The sequence below is a fragment of the Oenanthe melanoleuca genome, chromosome 20, assembly GCF_029582105.1.
Source record: "Oenanthe melanoleuca isolate GR-GAL-2019-014 chromosome 20, OMel1.0, whole genome shotgun sequence".
Lineage (NCBI taxonomy): Eukaryota > Metazoa > Chordata > Aves > Passeriformes > Muscicapidae > Oenanthe > Oenanthe melanoleuca.
In genome coordinates this window covers 8584894-8598350 of record NC_079353.1, presented here as the reverse complement: position 1 = coordinate 8598350, position 13457 = coordinate 8584894, and the positions used below count along the sequence as shown (strand labels likewise).

At 44.4% G+C, this 13457-nt stretch overlaps 2 protein-coding genes across 7 annotated transcripts; one reads left to right on the top strand and one right to left on the bottom strand.

Annotated features, from left to right (window-relative positions):
- Nucleotides 1-2207: 2207 nt before the first annotated feature.
- On the bottom strand, nt 2208-7249 carry LOC130261491 (oxidative stress-responsive serine-rich protein 1-like). Its single transcript, XM_056507800.1, has 4 exons — nt 7171-7249; nt 6219-6339; nt 4485-4595; nt 2208-3835 (listed from the first exon to the last, which is right to left on the bottom strand). Exons 2-4 carry the CDS (start codon nt 6293-6295, stop codon nt 3151-3153), a joined length of 873 nt encoding a protein of 290 aa, XP_056363775.1. The 5' UTR covers nt 6296-6339; nt 7171-7249; the 3' UTR covers nt 2208-3150.
- On the top strand, nt 7234-13044 carry OSER1 (oxidative stress responsive serine rich 1). Of its 6 annotated transcripts, none has more exons than XM_056507796.1 (5): nt 7239-7320; nt 8130-8195; nt 9514-9630; nt 11393-11506; nt 12235-13044. In XM_056507796.1, the coding sequence occupies exons 3-5, from the start codon at nt 9551-9553 to the stop codon at nt 12920-12922; spliced, it is 882 nt and encodes a 293-aa protein (XP_056363771.1). In that variant the 5' UTR covers nt 7239-7320; nt 8130-8195; nt 9514-9550; the 3' UTR covers nt 12923-13044. The 6 variants fall into 6 exon arrangements, with proteins under 6 accessions (XP_056363767.1, XP_056363771.1, XP_056363769.1 ...); XM_056507798.1 differs by having other exon boundaries at nt 7268-7320; nt 8130-8226; XM_056507792.1 differs by lacking the exon at nt 8130-8195 and having other exon boundaries at nt 7234-7320.
- The last annotated feature ends 413 nt before the right edge of the window (nt 13045-13457 follow it).

The following is a 13457-nucleotide window of genomic DNA, read 5'->3' as shown; positions in this document are numbered from 1 at the left end:
CTGCCTCTATAGGGGCATATTTATTTAACTGGGTTTTGGCTTGCTAAACTGAGCAGGCTTGAAGGGCACAAGGGGTACCAGCCCCCTTTAGGGGTGCCCTGACCTTGTGTGACCTTGAGATCATCCCCAGCTCTTCAACAGAGCTTCCCTGACTGCCAGAGGGGTTGGTGTGGGGCTGCCCCATGGGATGCTGTGCACTGGCAGAGCCCTGGCAGGAGGTGCCATCAGAGCAGGATTGTGGCTGCTGGCAGTTTGGAAATACTGAATCCAGGGGAGGGTCTCATCTCAGAGCTGATGCAAAGCATTACAGAGATGAGAGAACAGGAGGATGGAGTCAGTCATAGGACTTTGCAGGCACAGAAGAACCTTCTCTGTTTTAGAAGGAGAGGGTGGAAAACAGGCTCTAGAAATGGCTCCATTGATTTTTTTTTTTTTTCCCAGTGGCCTAATTCAGTATCTGCCATTGTAAAGCTCAGCTTGGATTAGACTCGGTTTCTGTAAGGAAAGAAATAGGGCTGCTGAATTCAGCACTGTTTGTACCAGGGCATCTCTACTCATCAATCAAGCTAAAGGTGCTGTACAGGCATTCCCAAAGATGCAGTTTTCCAATAAATCCTGAGGTTTCAGGCAGGCAGCAAAAACAAGCCACTATGTTATCAGTGATATGGATGAGCTGAACTGAGAAGGTTTTGATGGAAACAGTAAGTTTGGGCCTCTCTTAGGGCCCATCATTCACCCCCAGGGGTTGGTCTGTGCTGTGCAATGTCAGCAGCAATGTTCCAGTACATTTGCTGCAAACCTCACAATTGCAGTCAAGAACCAAAATATCTGCCCTTGTTCTGCCACAGGCAGCACTCACCATGCTTAAACACTAGCAAAAACAGGGGCTCAGGCAGAAAACAAAATTACTGGGTTATTGTCTTTTTTCCCCCTTTTCCTTCCTCCTCTGCTAGCAGTTATCCAGTCCTCCTCAGGACACCATGAAAGTGTGCCCTCAGAACCTGCTCTCAGGCTTTTCCCTCCCTTCTGGCAATCTGAATTCACTTTTCAGCCCTCAGCTTCAGGGTAGATCTTGGACTAGTTTAACCTCCACAATTTCCCCAGTTCCTCCTCTCTCCCTGGCCACTGCAGGTCTGTGGCACATTGCCCTGCTCCATAACTGAAAACGTGCCCTTCCAACACTGTCCATCCATACCGGGTTTATGTAACACCAGCCCAGACACTTCCTGGGGTTCTGCACGTTTTGTTAAAGAGCAGCATAGCAGAAACTGCCCTAAGGTGACCTTGACCAGGCTGCTACTCCACATTTCTAGAGGGGCCTTGCTGTGCCCCTTCATAAGGCTCCAGGTGCAGAGAGGAGTGGGGACAACCAATACCAGGCTTAAATAATCCTTTTTGTGCACGTGGAAGAGCCATGCCTCAGCTTCACACACATGGACTCTGGATCAGTTCTTGCCAAGAGGCAGGGAAACTGTTAAAAGGGGAAAACCCTCTGTCTAGCAACAATTGTAAAAAGGGCACAGAACCAAAACATGAATAAAAATAGGAGCAGATACCCTCTGCTGAAGCAGAAACATCCTCCAAAAAATAGCAGCAGCAAAGATAACTGGTACTAAATATTTATGTTTAAAAGTAAAGTGCACATGATACCAGATTTTCTATAGGGGGAAAGAAGGGAAAGTGGAGAAAATCCAAAGTGTGTGTGGATATTGCAGGATAGTGCTGGAAGAGGGAGGTGACATGAGAAAATGCAGAAATCAGTTACATTTAATTTGAGTAAGAGCAAATACTGCATGCTAAATATATGCATGAAACTTAAGAGCAAAATTAGTTTTAGTTGTATTCTTGTTTTTTTTATTTATTTGGATTTTAGATCTCAGCTTCCTGAACTTGTAAATTTTAGGGATGGTGAGAAAAAAATCTACAGTGATTATCATCTAGAATGTCTAAGCCTTCTCCAGCACAGAATACAAGGCAAACTGTTCACATCTGCTTTTCATCTATTTTTACACAACTGCTTGCGACTCCTTGGCTTGCTGACCACTCATTTTTCAGCATGTAAGTAAAACTTACAGTACTTTACTCAGACATGCTTGTTGAGCATGTACAGCTGACACTGAAACCAGAGTTTTGTTAGGTTTTTTTTTTAAATCAAAAGGTCTTGAGGGAAGATGAATGCAAGTCAAATTATTCAGACTTTAAGTTGCTGGGTTTTGACAGACATTTATTAATGCAAGTCTCGGCAACAGAATTTTTTTATTGCAGTATTTTCAACCAGCAGGAATGTCATAGCTCTACAGCACAAAGCCAGGACACATCTTGTTCACCCCCTTTCCACATCACTCTGTGTATCAGATGTGCTCAGAAACATCCTGTATAAATGTTTCCACCTTCTCCACTTCTGAGACTGCACCATCCAAAAAATCTGGTAGCCTGCTTCACTCCCCCCTAAATTATTCCATCTATAAAGCACAAATAACAAAATATATTTTTACTTCTAAGAGCTTCACTTATCTGCAGAAAAATAGAACTGCTTAAAAGTGAGAGAGTTAAATTAAGGAAGGGTCCAAGTACACACCCGCCCGCATGTTCTGGACTTCCCAAAAAATTTGTAAGGAATAAGCATTCACAACTTGATCCAACTAAAAAAGGAGCCAGCTAGTGTTCAAGGAAAGGAGATTCATCCTATCCAAAATGCTGAATGCCTTCTCATCCTTCTCTCTAGAGCAGGACAATGAGGACGGAGCTGTAGCTCTGAAACTTTTCTCTAAGTACTGAGATACATTAAGAATGAACATTCCAAACACTTCAAAGTATCAGAAAAAAAACCTAAGTTTTTTGGTGTTGTTTGTTTTTTTTCCAAAACATAGTAAAAACATACAGAGCTTCAATATCCACAGCACAAACCAAAAACCAAACAGAGCTCATTTGATCTAGAGTGCTTTTGTTAAGGTGTTCAGAGACTTTAGTGCATTCTTTTTAGAACTAAGCTCAGAAACTATATTTAATTTTTCATTTTATTAGAAAACTAAACTGTATGAGGCAAAGAAATATTTTATCAAACACACAACAGTGAAAACATGGCACTGACAAGGCAATTAGCCCAACCATTGTAACAAACTCTGTTTCAGGATTCTGTATTGCTTACAGTCAAGTATACATCATCTCCGCCATGTGAGACATTTTCTTGGGAATATACAAGTAGTACTCCATGTATCCCGAAAGATCTTCAATAGTCACGTCATCCACAAAGGCTCGAGCTTGCTCAGAACAAGACCTGGGAGAGCTGGCTGAGGCTGTCCCAGAGGGAGATCTGCTCTGCAGGGAGTGGGCACGGACCCCCAGTACTGCCTTCTCGCACTCGGACAGGACGCTCCGCAGGCCGGAGAAAGAGTACACCTCCATGCTGCACCACTGCTTGCACTGGCACTTCTTGTCCGTACAAGGGCACTGCCTGCCCCTGCTAAGCATGGATAAGGACTGGAAATCTGAGGTTTGCTTAGAACACAGGCTGTTCTCAAAGGATGAGGAGAGAGCAGGGCAGTTCTCCCCTTGCTTCTGCAAAGGCTCTTTGGTGGCGAGAGCTTCCAACAGTTCAGTTCTGTTGTTACCGGCTTCATGGTGAGAATTCTGCCCGTCCTTCGTACCATGTTCTGCTGGGACAAAAACATCTGAGCTGATGACACCCTTCGAGGATTCTGCCTGGGGTTTGTGTTTCAGCTGGTTGTTGGCTTTCATGTTGCAATAGGTGAACTTGGGAGGGTGCAGGACCGGAGACTTTGAGCGCCGGCGCCGTGGGACCCTTGCTGATCCTCGGGAAGGCTTTCTCACACACCTGCAGGGTTCAACAGGTGAGCAAGAGGGTAACTCCAGAATCTACACTACAGCTCAGTAAGCTCTAAAATGTGATTAAAAACATTTTACAAGATTATTTTTCTGCTTGGAAATACCAGATGACTGGTCACTTACAATCTCTGACACAAGAGTGTCAATCCGTGGAGGACTCTGGAGAAATTTGGGTTCCCCCAAAGGAAAGATACATACAAGGAACCCTTATCCAAGGTGCTTCCCCTCAAGTCTTCTTATTCAAGGTGCTTCCCCCCAAATCTTCTGCCTTAAGCAAATGATACTCTGTCATGTCAAACTGAATTGTAGTGAAGAACCTGGAGCTGCTTGCAGAGTCACACTGAATATCTAGGTACTTCAAAAGCAATAAGAGAACCCAAGAGTGAGGTGAGAGGGGGTTGCAAAGGTTTAAAACTTGCAGAAAAGTACTACTGATGAAATCAACAGAAAAGAAAGCTTTGGGAACCTTCTCTAAGAGAAGATGCAATATTGTTTTTAAAGACTTTGATGAAATTTCCTTAAGAACAACATATCAGTTATGGAAACATTTTGTGATAGAAAGGAAAGATATCTTGAAACAACCAATTAACAACTGGCACTGAAAGCATCCTGTAACCATTCGATGTGTCATGTTTTACCCATGCCAGGCTTCCTTGGAGCTGACAGTCTGCTGCTTGGCTCCATCCATGGCTGGTCTTGTCGTTGTTCTGAGAATCATCCCGTCGCCCACGGACAGAGCTGCAATACATCTGGGTAAAAAGGGAAATGCCACATCACAGAAATGCTGAACATATGGCTCCAGAGGCCCACACTCAGCCTATGTGCTTTGGATGCTCAGCTAAGCCCATCACATTTGCTGCATTGACTCCCTCTGTAGTCAGTGGGTAGAAACAGGGCCTTATAGAGATTTATCTGACCCCTCTTACTGTACTGGCCTCATACAGTGGCTAAAGATAGGTGAGATGAAATGAAAGGCAGCCAAAATGCCCAGAGGCTGATGTCATGCCCTATTTGTACTAAAATGATACATTAAAGGAATGTAAACTCAGGTTCCAAATGTTCTTGTCAGACAATAGTTGTTAAAGATAGTCTCCTACTCCTCTAAAATGCAAAGTCAGGCACCTGAAGCAGCAGGCTGAGGGGGAGTCAGTGGAGAAGTGGGTGAGGTACAACAGGCAGGGACAGATTCCTGATTTATTTAGTTCTCATTACATTTTTGAGATAAGCATGGAATGAAAAATACATCTGATCCTAGAGGTCCAGATGACAAACATAAATGGCACAGCACATGAGTCTATATTTATAGTTATGATGGCTGCAGGTGTGATTTGGAACATAGGAAATTGTAAGAAATAAGATTGAAATTCTAGCAAAGAGCCCAAATACTCTGCTCAAAGTTGATCTTAAGGATTAGTCACAAGATTCGAGCTGTTCACAACACATGCCTGCAAAACAAGATCTTTTTATGCCTAAGATGTCATCAGAAATCAACCAGAAGCCCACACAGTCTGCCAGTGGTACTACATCAAAAGTGTTATGATTAATAACCATAGTTCCTTGATAGAGAACAGCTATTTTTTTTCCACATTGCTCAGAAGACCTCCTGAAGTAGAGAGAACAAGTAGCAAATATATTTCCACATGCAGAGGAAGTCCTGAATCAGTTACACCGAATTCACAGTGCTGATGGCTGTGGGGATGAATTCACAAGGTAACACTGTCAACACAAAACTTCCTCTTGTGTTTGTAAATTCCCAAAAGACTTCCAAGTGAATGGTCTCAGAGTGTTAGACTGCATAATTTTCTCAGCTCTTACACCACATATTATCAGCACACCCAGTATCTTACTAAGTTTTTAGTGTAAGAATATCTGGAGATATATCCCCTGAAATCAGAAATGCTCAGAGCTCATGTTTAGCCTGACCCTTCCCAGTGAGACTGGGCTCCCTCTGAGGTGTTGGTGCTGTTGTCCAGATGCCTTCCAAGCAACATTTGGTGCACTAAACAAAGGCTTATAATGTGGCTGCAGACACCAGTGTTTAAATTATGTATCACACCAGGTTACTACAGCTACGACAGTTAAAAGTGGGTTCACTGCTTTAGCTGAGTCTCTTCATGTTTCCATGCAGTCACTGCGTGATTTCAGTTGGCTATTAGTCAAAATTACTCTGTAATAAAGTACTGCTTTGCATATTAGACAGTTATAATAACTGTATTTCATCTATAGTGATGCAGTTCAGACAGAGCAAAGAACCTTGGAGAGCAAAGAACCTTTCACCAAATGACTTTTTCCTTTTGAAATGTAAAATAATAGAAAACAAACACAAATATGTAATGAAACAAATTGCATTGCCTTTTTTGTAGCTTACTTACCCTGCTGCATCCACTCTCAGCTTCTTGAATGCTGTTTGTAGACTCTCCTCCTCTTCATCTTTAGCTTCCAAGTCCATTGATGTGCTCTCAGTGGGTAACCAACCGTGCCATATAGAATACACTGAAACACAGAAACTGGGATTTGATACTGAGGTCTGAACACAGATGGTCTGTACAAAGCTGACTGATACTGTGATGGGTGCTCATTTTTCCATGGGCAATGTCACTCACTGCCTTCTGCCCTGGGCTTTTCACTGTGAAACTTCACTGAGTTTTTCAGAACAAGAACAGACTGCGTCAAAAATATCAAAGTGTCTTTTTATCAATGGATGAACACACATCCTGGCAATCTGTGTAACTTTGATCCGTGAGCATGGCACCTGCAGCAAAGCCTCAGAAAGGTTTCGGCATCACAGGATGGTTTAGGCTGGCAGGGATCCCTGGAGGTCCCGCTCCCTTGCTCAAACAGGGCCACCCCAAGCTGGTTTCCCAGGACCATGTCCAAGTAGCCTTTGAATAACCCCAAGAAGGAAGACTCCAGAGCCTCCCTGGACAGCGTGTGCTCAGCCACCCTCAGAGAAAAGCGTTTCAGTGCGTGCCCACGGCTCTGGTTCGGTGCTCAGGTACCAGTGAGCAAACCCCGATCGCCCTCTCTGCGCCCACCCTTCAGGCATTTCGCAGCTCGCCGAGACCCCTCCCGAGCCTCTTCTTGCGGGCAGCAGAGCGGGGGCGGCCGGGCACTGCCCGGTACCAGGCCTGAGCCGGGCCCGCGCTGCCAGTGCCCGCCCGAGGCTCCACAGCCGCGCCAGCCCAGCGCTCCGCCACCTGCCCCGGGGCCTCCCTCCAGGAACCCCTGCGGCGGCCCCTCCGCCGCTCCCCGGCCCCTCCGCCGCCCCGGGGCTCCCTTCCGCCCCGCAGGGCCCGTCCCGGGGGTCGCGGAGCCGCCACTCACCCACCGCCGCCAGCCCGGGGCGCGCAGCACAACAGGACGTGACGTCACCGCCCGCGGGGGCGCGCCTCGGCCCCACCCGCCCCCCCGGGCGCGCGTGCGCGAGCGAGCGGCGGCGGTTCCGGGGGTGGCGGGCGCGGCCCGCGGAGCGCGGTGAGTGCGGGTTCGGTCCCTGCGTCCAGCATGTCCCCATCCCTGTCCTCATCCCCATCCCTGTCCCTTGCGAGGGTCCCCGCTTTCTCCCCCGGGCGGCCGGTGCGCGTCCCCGCGGCGGGACATCCCGCGCGGTTCCCGCCGCCCCGTCCCCTCGTGAGGGCGGAGGGCGGTGCCGAGTCACGGCCGAGGGGAGGGGAAGGGCTGGGGAGGGAGCTCCGAGCGGTTAAAACATAGAAAATAAAAATTAAAAATATGAAAGTTCTTGTCCCGTGGCCCGGAGCACGCGGGTTGTGCCCGTCCCTTGAGCGTGCCCCTCGTTAGCCCGATGGGATGGAGCGGCCCGGGCCTTGCCCCACCGGCGCCGCGCTCAGCTGGGCTTGTAGTGCGGCCTTACTGGGGAATAGCGAAAATAAAATAGGAAGGAAAAGGTGTGTGTATTTTCCTGGGATGTAAAAAGCCTAAGTTTCGGTGTGTTTTTTGATACGGTAAACTTTGGCTAGTTTTCACAGTTAGTGATTTTTTTTAACGTGTGTGCTAGGTGGCTCGTGCATTTAAAGTGCTTAAGCTTATGTTTTGTTATCACCCAGTGACACTTCTATCTAGATTCCGCATTGTTTTTAGGATTTGCAGTGTTGGTGATAAAGGGCAGTACGATAAAATATTTAGTCTAAAAACTGGTACTCTGTTTTGGGTAATGTACAGTGATTTTAAAACTTTTTACTTACATCTTCCTGTTAAGGTTATCTAATGCAGGAGGTTGCTGTTTAAAAAAAACTTATGTAGCCTAAAGTTTTTTTACATTTTAGAGAATCGTCTGAAGATGACTTGGAGGCTAAGGAATAAAAGTGGAGACCATCTGTTTCACCAGAACAGTAATATTTGGCTAAGAGAAAATACGAAATAGTAATTTGCTCAGATGATCATCATGTTCTCAGTGTTTAGGCTTCTTCTTCTGTTTACTCCCTGTCTGACTCATTGGACACCATGTGCCTTGAAATTGCTATGATCCATCATCTTTCTGTGTGTGTCATAATAGCTGTCTGCAATCCAGGGCACCCAGGTGAAATCACAGCACAGTGAGCAGCCAGAAGAGCACTGGGGAGAGCTGCCACCTCCACCTGGAATGAGAGGCAGGGGAACAGAAATTACCCCCATCCCTCTGTGTGAGGAACTGAGCTGCAGAGCTTCAGCTCTCACTGAAGAGAGAGTTCTTGTCCTTGCTACAGAAAAAGCTTGTGCAGGGCTTTGCACTTCCCTTTGCTGAAGTTCATGAGGTTCCTATTGAGGTCCCACTGGTGTTTCAGCCACTCATCCCAGTTTGGTGACATCAGCAGATGTGGTGAGGGTACCCTGACACATCATCCAGTTAATGGAGATTTAAACTGGACTGGACAGTCCTGACCCTGGAGTACACTGCTAGTGCCTGACCTCCAGCAAACGCAAAGATTATCAAATATAGAAAGATTTGAGATCCTTTGTAGCTAGATTAAATGATGGCCAGGGTAGATTAAAAAAAATACATCAGCCAGCTTTTTTTTTTTTTTTTTTTAATTAAAGCAAGGCTTCTTGATTGTTTTTTTTTGTATTTGTTTGCATTTGTACTCATTAAAAGCTGATACTGGAAAATTTTAACAGCTATTTGAAACTGTTATACCATTTTCTGATAGAGCTGTATAACTTTTGCTGGGACCTAGACATGAAGTCAAAAAGTTTTGTTTGGCTTAAAGCGTTATCTTGTTTTAAGAAAAATCTCTTGGTTTGGGTTTCTTTAGAGTGTATATGTAACACTGAGTCCCAAATTTGGAAAGAAGGGTTGTAGAAGGTTGACTGTTTCTAATGATGTTTTTCCTTCTCACTTTTACCTCTTCTACAGTTATTCTGATATCATTGTAAGATAAGTGGAAGAGTCTGGCTGGACTGTAGTGTATGTGCAAGATGCTGTTGACACCAAATTTGACTTTGAATTGTTAATTCACCTACAGTTGTACAAGAGGCTGTTTGTTTCATTCTTGGGTATCACAAAGCTTGTTCTGAGTCAGCTTTCAAAAATGTTCTACTAGAATGACCTCAGCTTTGTGTGCTCAGTGTGCTGTTTTGAGTTTATTTTCATGTATTATGGTGCTGCTGGGCAACTAATGTTTTTAACAAGGATTTGGCCCTTATTTTAATGTGTCTTTTTTCTGCTTGTAGCAGTACATGGTAATTCTATCACCTTCTGGCCATTCCAATGATGAAATCGGAAGCTAAGGATGGAGAAGAGGAAAGCCTGCAGACAGCATTCAAAAAGCTAAGAGTTGACACAGCTGGGTGAGTAACACCACAGGAAGGCACCGACTTAACATCTTACAAATGGACTCAGAGGGAACACCCTTGCTGTGAAATTTGAGGGAATGAGGTAATTGCAAAAGGTTAGGCACAGAAAGCTATCATTGTAGTTAAACAGACTGAAATAAATTCACTACCTGCAGACTGCACTTCTTAAGGAATTGTAAATTGTTTGATTGCTGTCAGCTTGCAGCAGGTCTGAAAGAAATCTCACGATCCTCACAGCTGACAATGTGCTTAAAAATGAATTTTGGCATGAATCTGGCTGCCAGAGGTTACCAACACTAGAGTTCATAGAACTGGAACTCTGGTGTGCAAGTTAGCATATTGAAGGCCTGTGATGAGAATAGAATCACATCTTTTCCCTGGAGAGAAACTTTCTGTCCATGCCAGTAAGGGAGAGTGTTAGATTCAGTACATGATTCCCACACAAACTATTTCCATTGCTGTCACAAATTTTCTATTTATAACCCACTAAATGGGAAAAAATGCTTTTTGTGTTGTCTTGATTTGTGGAATCTGCCACATGGCACTTACCTTCACTGTCTCAGGTGGCAGAACACAAGCACCATGTGCCTTCTGTTGGTAATGATAATTTTTACCTCAAATTAAATAAATGAAGGCTTCCACATAAGGTTTTTTCCTGCTTAAAACTATGCACCATTGCATATTACTGTAGAATCTGGGGTCCCATAAGCTGTTGTCAGTGATGCAATTACACTGTCACTGAAATGGAAGGGTAGGTAAAGCAGCTTCAAGGTGGTAACTAAAATTACCACAGAGCTGAGATTGTGAGTAGATGGGCTTCTGAAGTTATCTTCTAAGTAATTAAACTCATTAGTAATGAATTACCTCTAATTTCTTCAGTATCTCTAGTACCATCCTCCAGCTGGGTGTATTTGATTACTTTGGACTTTTTGCTGGTGGCTTTTGATCTTGTGTTCTATATTCGTTGTCCTTTAAATGGAAATTAGTTTGATTAATAGTTTGGATTCTCTTAATCCCATCCTAGACCAGTGTGTGGAATTTTCAGGGAATCTGTCCTGTTTACAAACTAATTTAGCATAGGATTTGGAAAATAATTTTCTTGGGACTTCCAGTGTAATATGCGAAGTCACAACTTGAAAGAATTGTTCTCATGAAGAGTCCTTCAAAATGGGAATGTGGAATGAATTTATAGCACCAGAAAATTTAGTAAATCTACTAAGGCCCCTGCCTTGAATAGAAGCTGAAGGTCTGACACAACTCTGGCTCAAGTGATTCAACTTGCAGGAGTATGAATAGTTTTAGCTTATGTTGACAGGCTATGTTAGACAGAGGCTTAAGTGTTCTTCAGCTATACAAAGTCTATTTATGTCCAAAGAACATTTATTTTTAGGAAAGAATGGCTTATTTGTCTCTGGAAAAAGAGACGTGTTTCTTCAGTGCTGGTGTTTCTTCCCTGCCCTCTCCTGGGAAGCTGAAATTTGGCCATTGTGTGTGTGTGTCACTGACACGTGGGGCTGGCTCTGCAGTGGAGCTGTGAATGGCATCTCTTGGTCAAAGGGTCTGTTGTACAGATCTTGGAGATAGGGTGTGCCAACACTCATCTTTCTGATTTGGGTCTTTGTGGGGAGGTCTTTTAAAGCATGTTCTAAATTACTTGGAGCAATATTTTCTGGGAAAGAAGATGCACAAGGGTTTATTTTCGTAATCATAACGCTAACCGGTGTGGGCTGTTAACTCTTCATTCTGTCTCTCACAGATGTACCACTTCTCTCTCTGTGGCTGATGGGACAAGTCCCAGAGCAGTAGTTAGAACAGTGGCAGATGAAACCAAGCCTAAGAATGTGTGTGCTTCTAAGGAAACCTGGCATGGGTAAGAGAAGCTTGGGATTATCAGACTATTTCAAATGATACTGCATTGGAAAGGATTGTTAAGTAGACAGTTTCTCGTTAGTGCTCCTCTAAACAAGGGACTGAATTGTCTTTACCAAAGAACTTCTTAAAATACTCACACCACCTTTTTCTCTTCATATATAACTGCTATTCTTTACAGTTATGTGAAGTGAAAGGAAGTGCTGGTCATCTATAGGTGGCTAAAAGTTATAGACATTTCTCAATGCAAATGTGAGCTGCTGGTTTTGAATCAGACAATCATGAATGCACCTCTTTCAATCATTGTTTGGCACTGCAGAAGCTGTCATCATGCCTTGGGAATTAGATTAAAATAAAGAATTGGTTTCTAGAGTATCTCTGCAGAACTTCATGCTTATCTGAAACAAAACCATCCCTTGATTCATTAGCTTTGTGCTCCTTTCTTGTGCTTTGTCCTTGTTGTAGAGATGATTTTGTCGTGTCTCACATGCTTTGCTCATTTTCTGACCTTCAAAGCCCACTTCTCTGTGAGATTCATTTCTATGGTGCTCCTTTTATGTTGTATACAACTGCTTGTCTACAATTAAGTCAAACTCCAAGACAGCAGAATACCCAGAAGCCTATAGCTTGTGCATGCAATGTAAATGCAGGAGAGAATTGCCCAGTGTTACTTGTAACCCAGCAATAACTATTTTGTATCTTTATTCCCTTTGTGTCCTTCCATGGCAGGTCTGTGAAGAAGCCCTCAAGAGGAGTTGTGAGAACCCAGCGTCGCAGGCGTTCCAAGTCTCCAATTCTCCACCCTCCCAAGTTTATCCATTGCAGCACAAAATCACATTCCATATGCAGCCAGCTGGTGCAGAAGAGCCATGCTGATGTCCAGGAGGACAGCAGTGGGTTTGGGATGCCAGTCCCAAAGGAAGCTTGTGCACATGAACGCTGCAGCGTTGCTCCGGACGTTGGCCAGAAGGGAGCTGAGCAGGCTTTGGGAGTTTCTGTTGCACGGTTGACATCAGAGAACACACAGGAGAACTCTCCAGCTGCAGCTTCTCCAGTATCCAAAACAAGCCTAAAGACTACAGAGCTTTCTGACTTCCAGTCTATGTCCAAGCTGAACACGGGTGAGCCATGTGCATGTGCAGATAAAGCCTGTCAGTGCAAACTGTGGCAAGATATGGAAGTGTACAAATTCTCTGGCTTGCAGAGCAGCCTCCCACTGGCACCTGACAGAACAGTTTGTGAGGAGCATTCCCAGCCATTGCCATCAAGAACTCCCTCGAGTTCTCCACGCTCCTGCTCTGAGCAAGCCAGGGCCTTTGTGGATGATGTGACAATTGAAGATCTTTCAGGATACATGGAGTATTACTTGTATATTCCAAAGAAAATGTCTCACATGGCAGAAATGATGTACACCTGATAGCAACATGCACTAAAACCAGAAGGGTGGCTGTTTTAAATCTGCCCTCAGGCACATCATGTGAATATGCAACCCATTCCCTGCTCACTGTGCTTACAATAAAAACACTTCTTTGCATCTCAGCTGATGTTGATTATTTAAGCTGGACAAACAGTTTTGTTTCAGCGTTGTAATTTAAGCTTGGAATAGATAATGTGGTAAATGAATATAGAGCATACCTGCCTGTACTTAAGAGACCCAATGCTTAATTCTACTTTGTTTCCAAAATCCTCTTTTTGCTTTGTTGGAGAGGAGTCCCTAGATTGCTTGGTGATTAGAGCTCTTCTTGTGAGACACCTGCTGTCATTCAGCTCCTTTGAAATCACTTTGACCTCAGGTTGTAAGACTCAGACTTGTGGTTTTGGATATTTGTGCCTCTGATTTTGTTTCATAAAGGAGTGTCACTATCTGGTCCAACTCTCTCCTAGGTACTGGAAAAGTGGCAAGTAAACCTTTTATTGAATTTCCAACAGGCCTTAGAGACTTGTCTGCAAGA

Coding starts and splice junctions, on each gene's coding strand:
- OSER1 (XM_056507792.1), top strand. CDS start 9,551: ATGATGAAATCGGAAGCTAAGGATGGAGAAGAGGAAAGCCTGCAGACA. Junction 9,631..11,392: donor CTAAGAGTTGACACAGCTGG/GTGAGTAACACC, acceptor TGTCTCTCACAG/ATGTACCACTTCTCTCTCTG. Junction 11,507..12,234: donor TCTAAGGAAACCTGGCATGG/GTAAGAGAAGCT, acceptor CTTCCATGGCAG/GTCTGTGAAGAAGCCCTCAA.
- LOC130261491 (XM_056507800.1), bottom strand. CDS start 6,295: ATGGACTTGGAAGCTAAAGATGAAGAGGAGGAGAGTCTACAAACAGCA. Junction 4,596..6,218: donor CTGAGAGTGGATGCAGCAGG/GTAAGTAAGCTA, acceptor CTTTTTACCCAG/ATGTATTGCAGCTCTGTCCG. Junction 3,836..4,484: donor TCCAAGGAAGCCTGGCATGG/GTAAAACATGAC, acceptor TGAACCCTGCAG/GTGTGTGAGAAAGCCTTCCC.